Below are 14,943 nucleotides of genomic sequence, written 5' to 3'. Positions count from 1 at the left end.
CAATATTTGCTCACAATGGAAAGGAAGTTTTATGCCATCAGTGCAGATGATTAGTGATATGTCCACACATTTTTGAAAAAGAGAAAATTACACACGTGTTTTTAAAAGTACTACATTTGAAACTCAGTTGCATGAATATAGTTGCAAGCAACTATTTATTATTTAAAGATATGGTGGAGTACCTTAACAGATAAAGTTACACTCCCTCTGTGTTGTAATACAAGTTTCTCCGTTCTTTGTTTTTCTTTTTTTATATTTGTATTTCAGTGATACTGTAGATGCAAGATGTTTATGTTTACATTAACATATAGTGTGAGTAGGTGAAAATGTATGTATTACATGTCAGAATGTGTCTACTGGTTAACAAAAAAAGCATACAGATAATGGAAGAGTAGATATTTCAACAAGGATAACACATAGTGAAGACTGTTGAAAAGGAGGTGTAACTTCGGTCTATAACCCCTTGTCTACTGCCCTGCATTACTGCCCTGTATTTGAGGTCCATATTGTTCTTTTGAGTCAGACATCTTCAGTGTTGAATCAGTGTTTTTACTATCCCTGCCAGACAAAGAGAAGATTAAGTGTCAGACTGTGACGTGTTTATTGGGCAGAACAAGACACTCAGGTCGCTTTAATGTTGTCATATGTTTCACTGTCACGAACACCGTCAATGCCAAGCAAGTGTGTTCGTCCATCATGCCAGAGCGTTACGGTCTTAGTTATTCAACATGGGTACAATGGGATAAATTGGGTCTATGGTAAGACACATCGAACGTGACAATATCTCTCAAGGTGGAAGCAATTAGCTGGCCAATGCCACACCTTTGTTTCTTGAGCAAGCATTTGAAAAATGTTAGAGGCAGAGACTGACGATAGAGCGGAGAGAAATGCAGAAGTAAACACGGGATTACCGGTTCCAATTTAAAACCATAACAGACAGAAATACCTTCCACCTGTTTTCTCTCTGTGATGGATCAATATAGCCAGACCCCTGATGAAGCAATATTAAAGCTAATGCTTGATGTTTTTCCTTAAATTACCATTTAATACTGTTTGTCAAAAATGACACAAATCTGTCAAGCAGAAACTTGATTTTTTTATTTGATCAAATATATATTTGCTTCCCTTTTATTCTCATTTCATGGTTTTATCCCTAAAAACTTGTTTATTTAATTTTGTTTGATTTTTTTGTGTCATAAAATAAAAGATGAATATGTTTTGTAATTTTTTTTATCAAGTGATAACAAACAGAATAGTCACATATCAAAATAGTCTGTTGCAGCACAAGTTTAGAAAGATGACAATGATCTGTGACTATGACTTTGTTTGTACTCTGCCTGTGGTCATATGCAGTGCTGGTGACGTGTGCTCTACACAAGACTCATCTCACTGGCCGTGCAGTGAAGGCTGAATGAATGTTTTACTATCCAGGGATATATTTGTAACATTTGATATTGGCACCTAAATGTGTTTTTATTCTGGCCAATTCAATATCCAAGGCAACACACACAGTCTGATCTCTGCTATCTGCTTTGGGTCAGCGCTCCACGCGGTTAAGAAAGGCACCTGACTCTTGTTTCATTGCTTCATTAATGAAGTGAAGGTTTACTGGTGAGGTCGTAGAGTTCCAGGTGAAAGGGCAAACATGTCTCACTTCCTGAGTCATCATCATTCTTGAATACTTGTTTCCTGTCTGGCTCTGTCCCTGTTTCACTGCTTGTGTTGCTGATCGCTTGTGAAAGAGAAGTATTAAAGGCAATGTGGCCTACCTGGTGGATGAACACCTGTGCGCCACGAGGACTCATGAGCAACACGGCCCGCCGCAGAGTGTCCCGGTACCGGTTGAGCTCCTCAGTGCGCATCGTGTTGAAGAGGTCCGTGAAGACTCGGCTGACGTTGCGGTCCACCCTCTGCAAGGACACATCTAGACCCAGCCGAGACGCCTGATCCATAAACGTTTGCAAACCACGGATGTCTAAAGGAGAACAAATGACAGAGAATGATGTAAACATACATGAACATAACCAGATCGAGACAAAAAAGGGAGCATTTAATCAGAAGTGTGGGTAAACAACTTGTAATTTCAACACCTGCATGCACTCTATATTTTTAGGCTTTGTTCCAGGAGCTTTGAGGCAAGTTTCGTTCATTGCCTCTTATCTGAAGCGTGACAAAACACAACAAGCACTCCTGTCTGGGTTTCCTGGGTTTACAGGATATGAAACTGCAGGCAGGTGTTGCTATCCCCAGAGAACTAAGTGTGTGTCTGTGTGTGTTCGCGATATAGGAAACCACTTATAAGAAGCCACACAAATCAAAAAAGGTGATGTGCAGCTGAGGGCTCACAATAAGCACACCTATCCCGGCAGTTGCAGAGGGAGCAGCAGCCCAGCATGTGCCAAGTCATGACGCATTGTTAAACAGAGGTTAGGCAAAATTGCGAGGGCCAAATCTCTCCCTGCATCCACAATGGATGTCTGTGTTTGTGTGTGTGTGTGTGTGTGTGTGTGTGTGTGTGTGTGTGTGTGTGAAGGATGGATATATAGGTGGGTTATCCCCTGGTGCATCTCTGAGTCATCACTAGTGCTAAGAACAGGTGATATCCAGAGGGATTTAAAGGCAAACTGCCTCCACCATACATGTATATAGCTTTCTAAACACGTAATACACATACCTACACTACCTAAGATGCTCTGGGCAAAAAGAAATTAGGCTAATAAAGCCTTTGACCTGGTCTGAGCAGTGAATTAGCACATACATGGCCCCTGTTTCTCAGTCTATAGCTGAGGGCAGCTGAGGGCACCAATATAACGAAGCACCATTATGAAGAAAATCATAAATATTAGATGCAACATTTGATTTTCCCTGCCATATTGCAATTCATGTTGGGGGAAGGTACCAAAAAATTTAACAGAATAAAAATGTCGAAAAGGCAGAACAAAACACGGAATTAAGTCATTCATCATTTCTCTGGAATGAGTTTGAAGTGTCGCCAAACTCTTACTGCAGCACTTTATTAAAACTCTTTCCCTTCCAAACACACATCACACCTCTTTGTTTTCTTTGTCTCCAAATTGAAACATTTATCCTCGGTGCTGTTGCTTTGAATACAATGGGCAACGGCTAAACCTCAGAGTAATGCCACCTTTTGTCAGAGCACCAACACAAGTTAATCATAGTTCCTCCCCCCCCGGTCCCACGGCTGGACCATTTCAATTCATTTTGGCTACAATATTTTCTAGATGCAATTTTCAGCTGCAGGAACATATGGTGACATTGACTATATACTAAACATAAAATCTGATTTCATACTTAATATGTTCTTAACTGCGTGCCATCTCCGTTATACGAATTCCAGAGGGTAAAGAGTGGTAAATCTTCTGCACATATGGGGCGACATACAAACTAATAAACACAAATAAACATGTTGTGGTGTTAAAGACGTTAAACTTATACCAAAGACTTCCCCAACATTATTAGGATCTCTTTGAGAGTCCTCACATGAATGAAGGCGGGACAACTTGCATACATGGATGAGCCTACACAGACGCAATGCAACATGAGTCTACCTAGCAGGGCCGTACCAATACCTTGAACAGCGATGCCGTTCAGATTGGACAAACACAATGAGACATCGAAAGAACTGCTCACAAGAGAAAAACTATATTTTGCAGAATAAAAAAGTGATGTTGGGACTTGCTGAAAACCATGTATTTCCCAGAAGGGGAAGAGAAAAAAAAATACTGTAACAAACAAACAGAGTTTTTAATCCGATGGGGTGTCGAGGGAAAACTTTCATGCGATAACTACACAAGGACCCCGATAGAAGTATCGGACTTCAAAGGCAGCGTTCCAAACCCGTAGCAGGCTTTTCCAGGAGGCAACCGTGTCAGCCATGGACAGGGCTGCAGAAAAGAGGATTAACGTGGAATTAAAGGTCTGATTTCTGGACACGTTTACCCAAGCGTCATTTCTGAACACAAATCTGCCTCTGAAAGTTTTCGATATCAAAACTTAACTCTTCTTTGCCCGTCATGTATCAGCAGCCTGCTCACTCGCTCAACATGGCAACTCACTCAGTATTTTCTTACCTATTTTTTGCTTGAACAGTATCTGTTTTAAAAAGACGAGAGAGATAGATGGAGGGGAGACGAAGGAATACCACATGGTGTTGCACTAACGTTCCATCCAGCTCTATCTTACTCAAGTTGTAACTAAAGCGGGAGTCCCTCTTGGATTGGAGCGATGCAGAAATGAGCATCTCATGATCAAAGGGCTCAGAGGTTTTTACTGAGCTGTCACGCTGCGTTGCAATCCAAGCGGAAAAGCCCTGAGAAATGGCTACGCTACCAGCCTGTGCTTACTCAAAACTGAGATGAGTCTCGCTTGCAACAATAACATCAGTTAATTATATGTAATATCAAATTATTTCTTTTGCGAACCTGAAATGTATCAGGTGCTAAGTGTGACGAGCAATTTAGGCGACAGAGAAGAAGCAGACAGAGAGGAATACCTGCTTCCGTTTTAATCCACCCTCCTTTTATTGACTACAGGTCTATACATTAGAACACAGTTAAAATATGTGAGGTAAATGAGTATATTAACTATTTGAATAAACAGAAAACAAATGATTGGCATTATTATATTGCTGTCTGTAGATCTGAGTATGTACATTGTGCATTATGAACTTGGCTCTGCAGAGGAAAAACTCTCTCTGCTGTTGCACAATTTTGCAGATTAACAATTTGTGTTCTGCTTTATTTACACATTTACTGTGGTTTTATTAAAATTAAAATGAGCACGACTAAGCTTTCGCAATTGGTATGCATTATTTAGACAAAGGGGGTCTACATATATTATTGTCATTTCACTGGCAAAAAAACAATTATACTTTTTTTATTCGTCAGTCAAAGACTGTGAAGAATGAAATAAAACCCTGTCAACAAAATGGTTCCAGTTCAAGCAGTCCGGTCTGAATGTGCAGAGCGGCTGGAGTTACAGTCCTAAACTCAATTATTCTCTCATCCCAGGCCTGGTGAATGGCCTCAAAGATACTGCCTGGTGATTGCATTTTTGGCTTCCAACACTGCCATGCGAGCTTGAGTATAGAATAAAATTAATTGCCCTACATTGCTACTAATCTAGCTGGCATACCATTGGTACACTGTGTGCTTAGAAGTTAGACCAGCATGCAACAAAATTAATGATACAAATATTAATAAAAACCGAAAATAATGCAAGAATAAAAAACTAAAAAAATCTACACTACAGTGTTGGTGTAGTGTTGACTTTTCTTTTTCGAGGTTTGTTTCGAATATGTATTTAAAATAAGGTCAGGTTTAAGGTTAAAATAATCTTTTGAGAATCAGAAAATGATGTGGCAAATTATGTCTTACCAATTATTAGTTAAGTCTTTTTCTCCAGGACCACACGTGCAGGATTTAATACTTTATGTCCATCTTGTAATTAACATGTTAGTGAGGAGAATAATAGAACATTAATGGTATATATTTACAATATCTGTATATTTTCTACTTCCTATAATTTCCTACTGTTATAAGTAACTCAATGCTTTCTGGTGAACTTTTACTAATGAGATTTTATACAGACAGCTATCAGGTGTAAGACTATAAACAATATGCATACTGTGTATGAAGCATAACTCATCTAAATGTGATCTATATTTGAACAGTTTATTTTCCTTTATGCAACTTCCTTTCTTCTATATTTTCCGTTTCCTTTGATCCGTTCCTTCTCTCCATTCTTATGAAAGCCAATTAACTGAAGGTCACCTGTGCGATCAATCCCTGTGAAATTGCCTGGCAAGTTAGTAGGCAGTGTGCAAGACCTTATGGCCTAAATGTAGCATTCATTTTGATGAAATGAAGTAATACAATAAGAAGTGCATGAAATAGTATGCTATTACACAGAAGTGTCTTCACTGCTCTAAAAAGGCCTGCTTAATTTTCTCAGATCTGTCATTGACGCGAATGTCACACATTGCAGACTTGCTTCAAACTCTGTAGGAGATCTCCTTTGTTTGTCCTGCCTGGGCTAAAACTGCACTTTCTACATTAGGAACCACCTGGAACCACATGGGACTGAAAGCAACTCAATCAATCTCACACCTATTCCCAGCCTAATTCTCTCCTCCTCGAGCAGAGAGCCATCACCACAGGATGGGCAGAGACGGATGTAGCCGCTCCATAGTCATTACTAAGTGCCGGTAAACTCAGATAAACCTGCCAAGGAGCCTACGGATGTTTAAGAAAATGTACCCTTCTTCAAGATTTCCAATAATTGTGCCTCAGTTTCCTCTTATGTTCCCTTTGTTAACATAAAATGACAAAGCAATTTTGCAGAAGCTTTTGTTTGCAGATGGTCTGCCCACTGTCCTCTCTCACACACATAATCAATATCTGGCTTTCTTTTACACACACACATACACACACACACACACACACACACACACACACACACACACAGCCCAGTGTAAGCACATCTTAAATGACATTTACAAAGGCATACAGATAATATATTGCAAACCTTTAAAACAAGACAAAGTGTCTACACCCATGCAAGCGGCTCTGAGGCTGTACTTAGGCACAGTGGTGCTTTGAGCTAAATGTCTACATGCCCACAAAGACACTGCTAACAAGCTGATATTGAGCAGATGTAATATTTACTTAATGTTACCAGAACGGTGCTAGTTGTGGTGATAGTCTGGTGGGAATGCCATTCATTTTGCAGTCAAAGCATTAGTCAAATAAAAGAAAAATGCTAATGATGGCGCTATATGGGAATTGAATCGTGGCCTTTGTTGTTACTTTTCATCCTGAGGGGGACATGGATGTGTGAAGAAAAAGGTCATGGCCACCCATCTAATAGTTGTTAAGACATTTCACTAAACGAAACAAAACCTCACGGTGGTGTGAGAAGAAAAGTCAGGGGATCACCAAAGTCAAAAGGATTCAGCATTAAGGTAATTCCATGCCAATCCATCCCATGACTGTTAAGTCACTTTGGAAGGTGTGGGCCGGATAGAAATTGCCTGACAATTTGAAGGCATTCTACTCACGGCTGAGTCTGGTCATGGTCAAATGTAATCTTTTGATCCACTGCAAGAACTGAACCCACAACTGTGGATTCACTCGATGTCATTTAAACGCAGCCACGAGAAACAGCCAACAGTTGTTCGAGAGCTTTTTATATGATGTCTGGACACTTTTTTTTTCAGAAGAGTGTCCACAATGTACAAGAGGTTACATGGTCCTTGAGTGCAAAGCAAAAAAAAAGTCTGCCATCAAGAAGTATATTTTTTTATAGTGGGAGGAACCTTTGTGTTCTTGACATGCACTAGATGTAGTATTGTCCTTTTCAAATAAAATAGCTCAGGCATTAGCCTAGCCTACAGCGCATGTCCGAAATCTGCAACAGGAGGACCACTCTCGATGTTGAAAAAAGATCGAATGAAGAGACAGATTAAAAAGAAAGAAACAAGAACCAAGGGAAACAAAAAGGCGGAGAGGGTCTTTTGGTTAACAATAGACTGTTAAAGGATAATCATATAATTTTGTTCTTTCTTATTTGCCTGAAGGCACAAAAGGTAAAAGCACATAAGGTTGTTTTGCAGTCGTAATACAAAGTCGGCTTTCTACAGCACAGAAATAAGGTTATTTCTGCTATTATGGAGCACACTCCCTCACAACAGTGAATCAAATTATGTGTTGAAAATGAACAATGACAAATGGAACGAGAAGTAGTGAAGCCTTAGAGGTTGTTTACATAATGGGCCTTTTATGCAACTGATGCATTGACGGAGACTGGAACGAATAAGCTTTCCTGACAGACTTACAATACAATGAGCTATAGTGTGCGTTGCCCTTTTGGTCACGAAGCGCAGCGGTTTGACACGGCTGCAGAGCCTGGTGTTGCTCTCACAGTCCAAAAGCAAATGATTAAAGAAATATGATGGACTACAATCATAATTGTCTGGATAAGTGTAATATAGATAATGAGGTTTTGGACAATTCTCCGTGTGTAGCTGCAGTGTGATGCCTGAGGCTATCTGACAGAAGGTGCTCTATCTCTACTAGCATCTGCTTTTAAAGACTAGAACGCACAATCAGCAAATTGATGACACAACAGCCCTGCAAAACACAGCCTTATCACACCAATTCCAGAAATCCATCAGCGCTCTGCTATATTACACGTTTGATAAAGATGACCTTGCCAAAGCAACCATGCGTCTAATGAATCTGTAAATGCAATGTCATTTTTCAGCATGTTCATTCAGACAGTCTTTCATTTTGGTATGAGTTTTAAATATCTGATTTAAAAAATAATTGAATGAAATGATCATTCTGATCTCTGAAAGAATCAACTTCTACCATCTTTCCACAGGCAGTGATATCGTACTGCAGAGACTGAGCGCTCTGATGATCATAGATCTGTGTCATAGTCACAGTCAATCAGTACATCTGATTATGGCGGAGGGGAAAAACCACATGCCTTGGCTGTGCAGACTAAATTCTCATCCAATATATCAATGTTCTGTAACTGCTATTTGATGGTTGGATATAATGTCTCACTGTCGGACTTTCAGTGCAATAAATCATTTGTTTTACTTATGTGTGTTGAATTGTCCAATGTGATAAAAGCGTCACAGTACTAAGCCAGCTTAATGTGTATTAAAGTCATGTTATTGTAATTTGAAATAAAACAACGGCAGAATAATGCTAGATTGCAGGTAATATATCTTATAAATTGTTTTTCGGATCTGGTTTATAGGTCAGGATAACAGCTAAGTTTCATACATTGCCTTACTGCTTTTTCCTTTTGATATGAAACAAAAGATTGACATGCCACAAACATTATCAAACTTGAGACGGTTGACATTCATTTTTACAATATGACAGTATTTTCAGTAGCGCTGCCTGGTGCTACAAAGCAGCTTTCTTTATCATTTGTTGATTGGCTTAAGGCACTTGCACTGACTCATGCAATATGGTGAGCAAGCTGTTCAGTTCTTTTGGTCTTTTCATTTTTCTATGACAATTGAGTTGAATTAATTAGTTGATAGTTAACGAAAAAATACATTTTTGAGACGTAAATTACATACATTCATTATTTCCACGCTCTGGAATGTTTTCCCCCCAGTTTTCCTCGTCTCATATGATTTTTAAACTAATACCTTTCAGTTTTGGACTGTTAGTTAAAGGGTCTTGAGAGTCTCTTCATCTAGAAAATTATTATCATCTTAATTATTGACGAAAATAATCATTAGCCCTTAATGAACCAAAATTACCATAACAAATATCACAAAAAGGACTTGAAGGTGATGTCACAATGTTTTCATACTAAATACATTCAGAGAGCTGATAAGAAAAGGCAGGAAGGCATTGCCAAATCACACTGAGAACCTGATCTGAGCGCCTGTGCTGCGAGTTAAATTACATTTGATTATCACTGATCTGGCAGCATGAGTTGGAATAGATGTGATGATCAAAATCTATCTGTGCTTATGAAGGTTTAAAAGCGCTGGTAGATGTAGTGGGAGATGCACAGAAGAAACAAAGATTAAAGTAGTTTCTGAACAGTTTGCAATGCTGTATTTATAAATGGGCAAAAAACAATTGTCTGATCTTGTTAAATGTATTCTTTTGATCTTTGTATTTGATCTTTGATTTGTAATTTTAGATTTGAGAAAAGTGGTCTGTTTTTTAAATGTTTCAAGTATTGTAATAGCACCAGGATTGAGAATGTTCCATATTTTACGTATGTAGAAAAGTAAACACAGTTCAACTCAAGTTTGAGAGAGGGTAAACACTGTTTAACATGCTATATGGAAAAACTAATTTACCCTTTGACACACACAAATAGATAATCTGAATAAAACTAAATGATCTGCTGAAGCGATATCTTCCTACTCATAAGTCTAAAGTTTAAATTCAACATCACTAGGTCTTTAAATAGTATGTGCTGACACTAATTTACAGACGGCACTTTTTTCTTTAGGCAGTGGTATGGGTCACTGTAGTACTACTTCCGGGCATGCACCATGGGTATTCTCACTGTTCTGTGATGAGGATCCTAATTAGCTGCTACATTCCTTAATTTAACCAGTGCAGAGTTAAAGAGTGTAACAAAAGCCCAAATGTCAACGGTGCAGACTTTGTAGCACTTAATTTAGCAGGCTTCAAGAAGGCCATTTTGTAAGAACCAGCATTCTTATCCATTATTTCTCACCAACAGTGCCTTGTTACACCGAGCCCTCATGCGTTATAGGTTCCCTCTCACAGGACTTGCAATTTAAGGCTATGGTGCACTGTGCTGGTTTGAGATGTTATACTGACAAAGTTTCTGATAGGATTTGATTCAATGGATGGAACTGTATTGCATCAAGAGGAAACTGATTGAAAATTTCTTAAAATGCAGATGGGTGGATAACAAACAAGAATTGCTCCCCGTTGCTGTGTCTACAGTGTATTGAACAAAAATGTAAGTCGCTTTGGATAAAAGCGTCAGCGAAATGAAATGAAATGAAATGGCAGACAGTCAGACAGCTAGCTGGTCAGACAGAGAGCTTGCTAGTCATAGAAATAGCTGGTGAAAAACAAAGCCAGCTAGTAAGACTAACAGAAAGCACAGGGTTGGTTTTAATTGGTCAAATCAGTGTGCAGTGCTTGTTTACATTGTTATGATCAAGGATGTCTTCTTAAAGCAGATGGTGGTAGGGCCCTGTATGCGGATGATTTGGTCTTGTTGAAGAGAGGAAGGAGTATACAACATGCAATCAAGAAAGTGCAATGAGCAATCGATGAGACGGTGGAGTGGGGTCATTATTGTGGGTGAAGGCTCTCAGTAAAAAAAAACACTTTTTTTAACCAGGAAGAAACTTCATGTATGTGGACTTAGTACAATCTGTGTTGGATTACAGCAGTACTGTGCATGGATCAGCAGCCAGGGCTCTTCTAAGGAAATTGAATGCAATTCTGGGACAGACATTGAGAGGCTTCTAAAATAACACCATACAGGTAGAAAATGGGAGGAATGCAGTCAGAATTAAGAAGGGAGCAACTGATGGCAAATTACTAGGCTAATTTTCAGTGACACAATGATTCCAACCCACAAAAGGAGTGTTGCTGGAGGGCTGGGAGAAGCATTAGAGAGATAACTTTGGTCGAATGGGGAATGACATTGCAAAGGAATTTGCAGTGTTTGATCTGTGGATAAGCCCTTCAGTAGTTTATCTGGTGGTGGCTCCATAGATGCTTGTGTGGCCTGATATAGACTTGTATTTGTCAGAGGTAAAAGCAAAAGAAATATATCAAATTGATTTGGTAAGTGCATGTGACTATCAAGTAATGAAAGAGTGTAATGATTTTTATAAAGATTTATACGGAACCACAACCAGGAGTGACAGGATATGGGGTGCAGCCAAAGGAATTGCAATTCAGAGAAGACCACCCAGTTAGTTAGGGGTTTACACATTGCATATGCTGGCAGAATTGGTTACACTACAATAGGTGGAAAAAACATGACAAAAACATGACAATACAAGGTGTTGATATGCTCAGATTCATCCTCAGCCATCAAACAGCCATCAATACGATGAATACCATGAAGTCATCCAGTCAGGCAGAATAATAGAAAATTTGAAAAAAGAGAAATGAAATTTACAAGGCCAAATTGCCAAAATTACTAGCAGCCAGGCTGTACAAGCGACTGATAGACTGCTAGTTTGCACTGGTACCGCTAAGCTACCGGAAACCATAAGCCCATATATGGGTCTGTACCTCTTGTTCCCTGTGTTCAAGTGGTCGTATGAACCCAAAATGAGTTCTAATATTTGTGTTATTTCATATCTTTTTTTAAGATTTTTAAAAACATTTTTTTTATATAACATCCAGCATTATATGAGCTAGATTTCCCAAAAATCTGTACTCAAGCGGGCCCTGAGTTTTTCCAACTGCATGGGTCAGGGCCTTAACAACATCCAACATACAAATAACACACCTTTTTGGAAAGGTAAGGACCTAAGGAAAGCACTGCAAAACAAAGTCCGCCATCAAAAAAAAAGAAAGAAGAAGAAGTGGCAGCCGTTTTGTGACTTTGCAGGTACTAATAGGTTTACAAGGACATGTATTGCTTTGTTAGATTCCCACAAGCATTACGGTTACATGGATATATTTGTTATTGAAAGGGTATTCATCACAAGTTTGGTGAAACGTTACAGTCGCTGCAACAAGTTCATGGAGTTATGCAGGTACTTTTTTTTTACCCATATATGTATATTCTCACAAGGGTTTATGTTTTAAAAAAAGAGAAACATTTTCTCAAAAATTAGGTGCTGGGTGGCTCAAGTGACAACACGATGATTAGTCCTACAGTGTGGAAATTTACAATCATCATATTAAATATTTACATACATACATGTCATTGTTTTGGTCTCTGTATTTTAACCCATCCTCAGCATAAAGGAGAAGTGGACTGCAGATGGTTTAGTGTCTTTGACATGCAAACTATGGGGGGAGCAGAGCTGCTTTGTGGTTTCAGGACGACCACTCTCCATGAGCTACAGACGCCCAGAAGCCACAGAAGATTCCCTCTAGAGAATGGCTGCACGCTAAGCTCCAGCTACCTGGCAAAAGTAGTCTGAATGCTTTAAAGCTGTTTTTATTCCGTTGAAGTCAAGTAAGGGCCATTAATAAAAGCTATAAATAATGTAGTATAAAACGATATCAGCCTGATATATGTGATATCATTAGGGAAACACAAGACAGGCTTGTCTGAGGGATGTCAGGAAGAGGAGTCAATGGACCATGAGCTGTAGGGGGCATGAAACGCAGAGAGAGATGATGAGGAATAACGTGAAGGAATTAGAGGTGTAGGGATACACATTAGTATGATTACTGGGCATGGGTGAAAGAGCAGAGGTCAGGGTGCTGTTAGCTTTCTTTAGGGACGCTGGGTTGTTGTAGGATATGATGGATAAGAAGAAATAGGGTGCTAGGGTGGCTGATATAGATAGACTGGATAAGCTGGGAGGATAAAGTGTAGGGTAAGAATGAGTGTGTGTGTGTGTGTGTGTGTGTGTGTGTGTGTGTGTGTGTGTGTGTGTCAGAAATAAATCCAAGGACAGATCTCTGTAAATGTGAAACGCCATGTCACATACATTTACATGGAGCCCTGTGACCTGTAAGGTAGAAACTGGTATTTGGTCAGTGGTAGTTGTATTTCCTTGGAGGCTTTCTTTACTACACACTTTATCAACTGTAGCTTAAACTGAGTGAAAAAAAACAAATTAAACGATTTACGCTCTTTGCCTGCTCTCTTCCAAGTAGTAAACAATTTTAAAAAACTTGATGAAAAAATTAGCCAGCAGTGGCAAAGTATCATCTGAGAAATGCCAATGCAGCAAAATAATCTCTTTCTGTCCTTGTACCGTCTTGGCAATCACAGTCCTTTGCCTTTTGCCAAATGTAGGTCAGGAAAGGTCTGGTCCACGGGGGTGTTGTGGGGAGAATTATAAAACAGAAATGGATAACATCTGAAAATATATTAAGTCCTATCGGGATACCGTTCTCCGGTGCCACAAATGACCCAATTAGGCATCGACTGGTCTCTTTATGAGGACGCTACGAATGGCTTCCCGACAATTTCTACTGAACTTTGATATATGTTTTAGCAGTGCGCATGTACAAAATGTGTGTGTGTGTGTGTGTGTGTGTGTGTGTGTGTGTGTTTATGTGTGTGTGGCTGTGTGGGAGTGATGATGCGCTTTCATCTTAGCTCCGACTGTGTATTCTTTCCAGCGAATGAATTCTGAGTGTCAATAAGGCTTTTCTTCAGCCTCACACTGTGTAGATGTTCTCGGAGCAACTTTTACTTCACATTTAACTAAAAGAGCTAAAAATCAATACAAATAGATGCATTTGAACATCAACAGCTCTCATTCGCCTCAACTCACCATAGTCGCTTTCATAAAAGATGATGAACTTCTGCCAGTGCAGCTCTGAGACGAGAGTGAGCAAGACATCGTTGATGCGAACAGGTGGACGGGCGGCCAAGGTGTAGCTCTCTCCCTCTGGGCTGGGGTTGAGCTGGCAGGCGGCGCGGGGTGCACCGTCCCCATTTCTCTGAATGAAGAGGTGGGGAATGTGCATTGCATCCGTCAGAGACTGCAGGGCACTCGCAGCTGCGCAGCCAGTGGACGTGACCAGAGCGAGGATCCCCTGGTTCATCAGCTCACATGCTGGATGGAGGAACAATACATAGGGGAAGGTGGATGAAGGAAGTAGAGTAAAGGCAAGGGTTGAAGAAAGGAAATGAGGATGAAGCACATAGAAGTATTTAATAGAGATGGAGGTGAATGAAGAAGCAGATTTATGGAGGAAAACAGGGTTGGGGGAAAAAAGCAGAAGAGAAGGAATGAGATTAAACATGCTGAGATGCGTATTTCAAGTAAATCCAAACTGTAATCAATTCCAACAAGATTTTCATTTCAAAAGTCTTTCAGGTTTAAAGAGCACTGTACATTATTCAAGAAAGTGTGCTCAACTGGTTTTAAAATTCAAGATGGTTCTTTGTGTATCCTGCTTAGGATTACGTCTGAGCTTCTGCAGTTGAGAACAGATCACAAGAAGGAGGGGGTTGGTACTGATGCTTGTAATGTGTGATGAGAGATTCAGAGGGGGGCATCATCTAATGATTAGAGTCTAATCCTTGTCCCCAGACAAAAAAAAAGACAGCTGATTAAAGTATAAAAGCTTGCTTAAGTCAACTTGATAACAACAGATGAATCAGAGAGCAACAGGAGTCAGGGCGGTTCTCCGGATACAGAACTGCACAGTCACGAATAAAAATAAGGAGTATTTAACGCGATACAGAAAGTAAGATGCAACATTATGTCTTAAATCAGTCCAAGCTAAATATTGTCCC

At 39.6% G+C, this 14,943-nt stretch overlaps 1 protein-coding gene across 5 annotated transcripts in view; it reads right to left on the bottom strand.

Annotated features, from left to right (window-relative positions):
* grid1a (glutamate receptor, ionotropic, delta 1a) overlaps nucleotides 1–14,943 on the bottom strand; it is a 192,092-nt gene that overhangs the window by 65,711 nt on the left and 111,438 nt on the right. For all 5 annotated transcript variants that reach the window (XM_068568251.1, XM_068568252.1, XM_068568253.1 and 2 more), the window contains 2 exons: nucleotides 13,973–14,257; nucleotides 1,770–1,975 (listed from right to left, as the gene is read on the bottom strand). In XM_068568251.1, the coding sequence (XP_068424352.1) occupies nucleotides 1,770–1,975; nucleotides 13,973–14,257 (491 nt within the window). The remainder of the gene's footprint in view (nucleotides 1–1,769; nucleotides 1,976–13,972; nucleotides 14,258–14,943) is intronic.

The sequence above is a fragment of the Clinocottus analis genome, unplaced genomic scaffold (genome assembly GCF_023055335.1).
Source record: "Clinocottus analis isolate CAN_PGR_092001 unplaced genomic scaffold, fCliAna1.0.p SCAF_8, whole genome shotgun sequence".
Classification (NCBI taxonomy): Eukaryota; Metazoa; Chordata; class Actinopteri; order Perciformes; family Cottidae; genus Clinocottus; species Clinocottus analis.
Note: the sequence above shows the minus strand (reverse complement) of the source record. Positions and strands in the feature narration are given on the sequence as shown.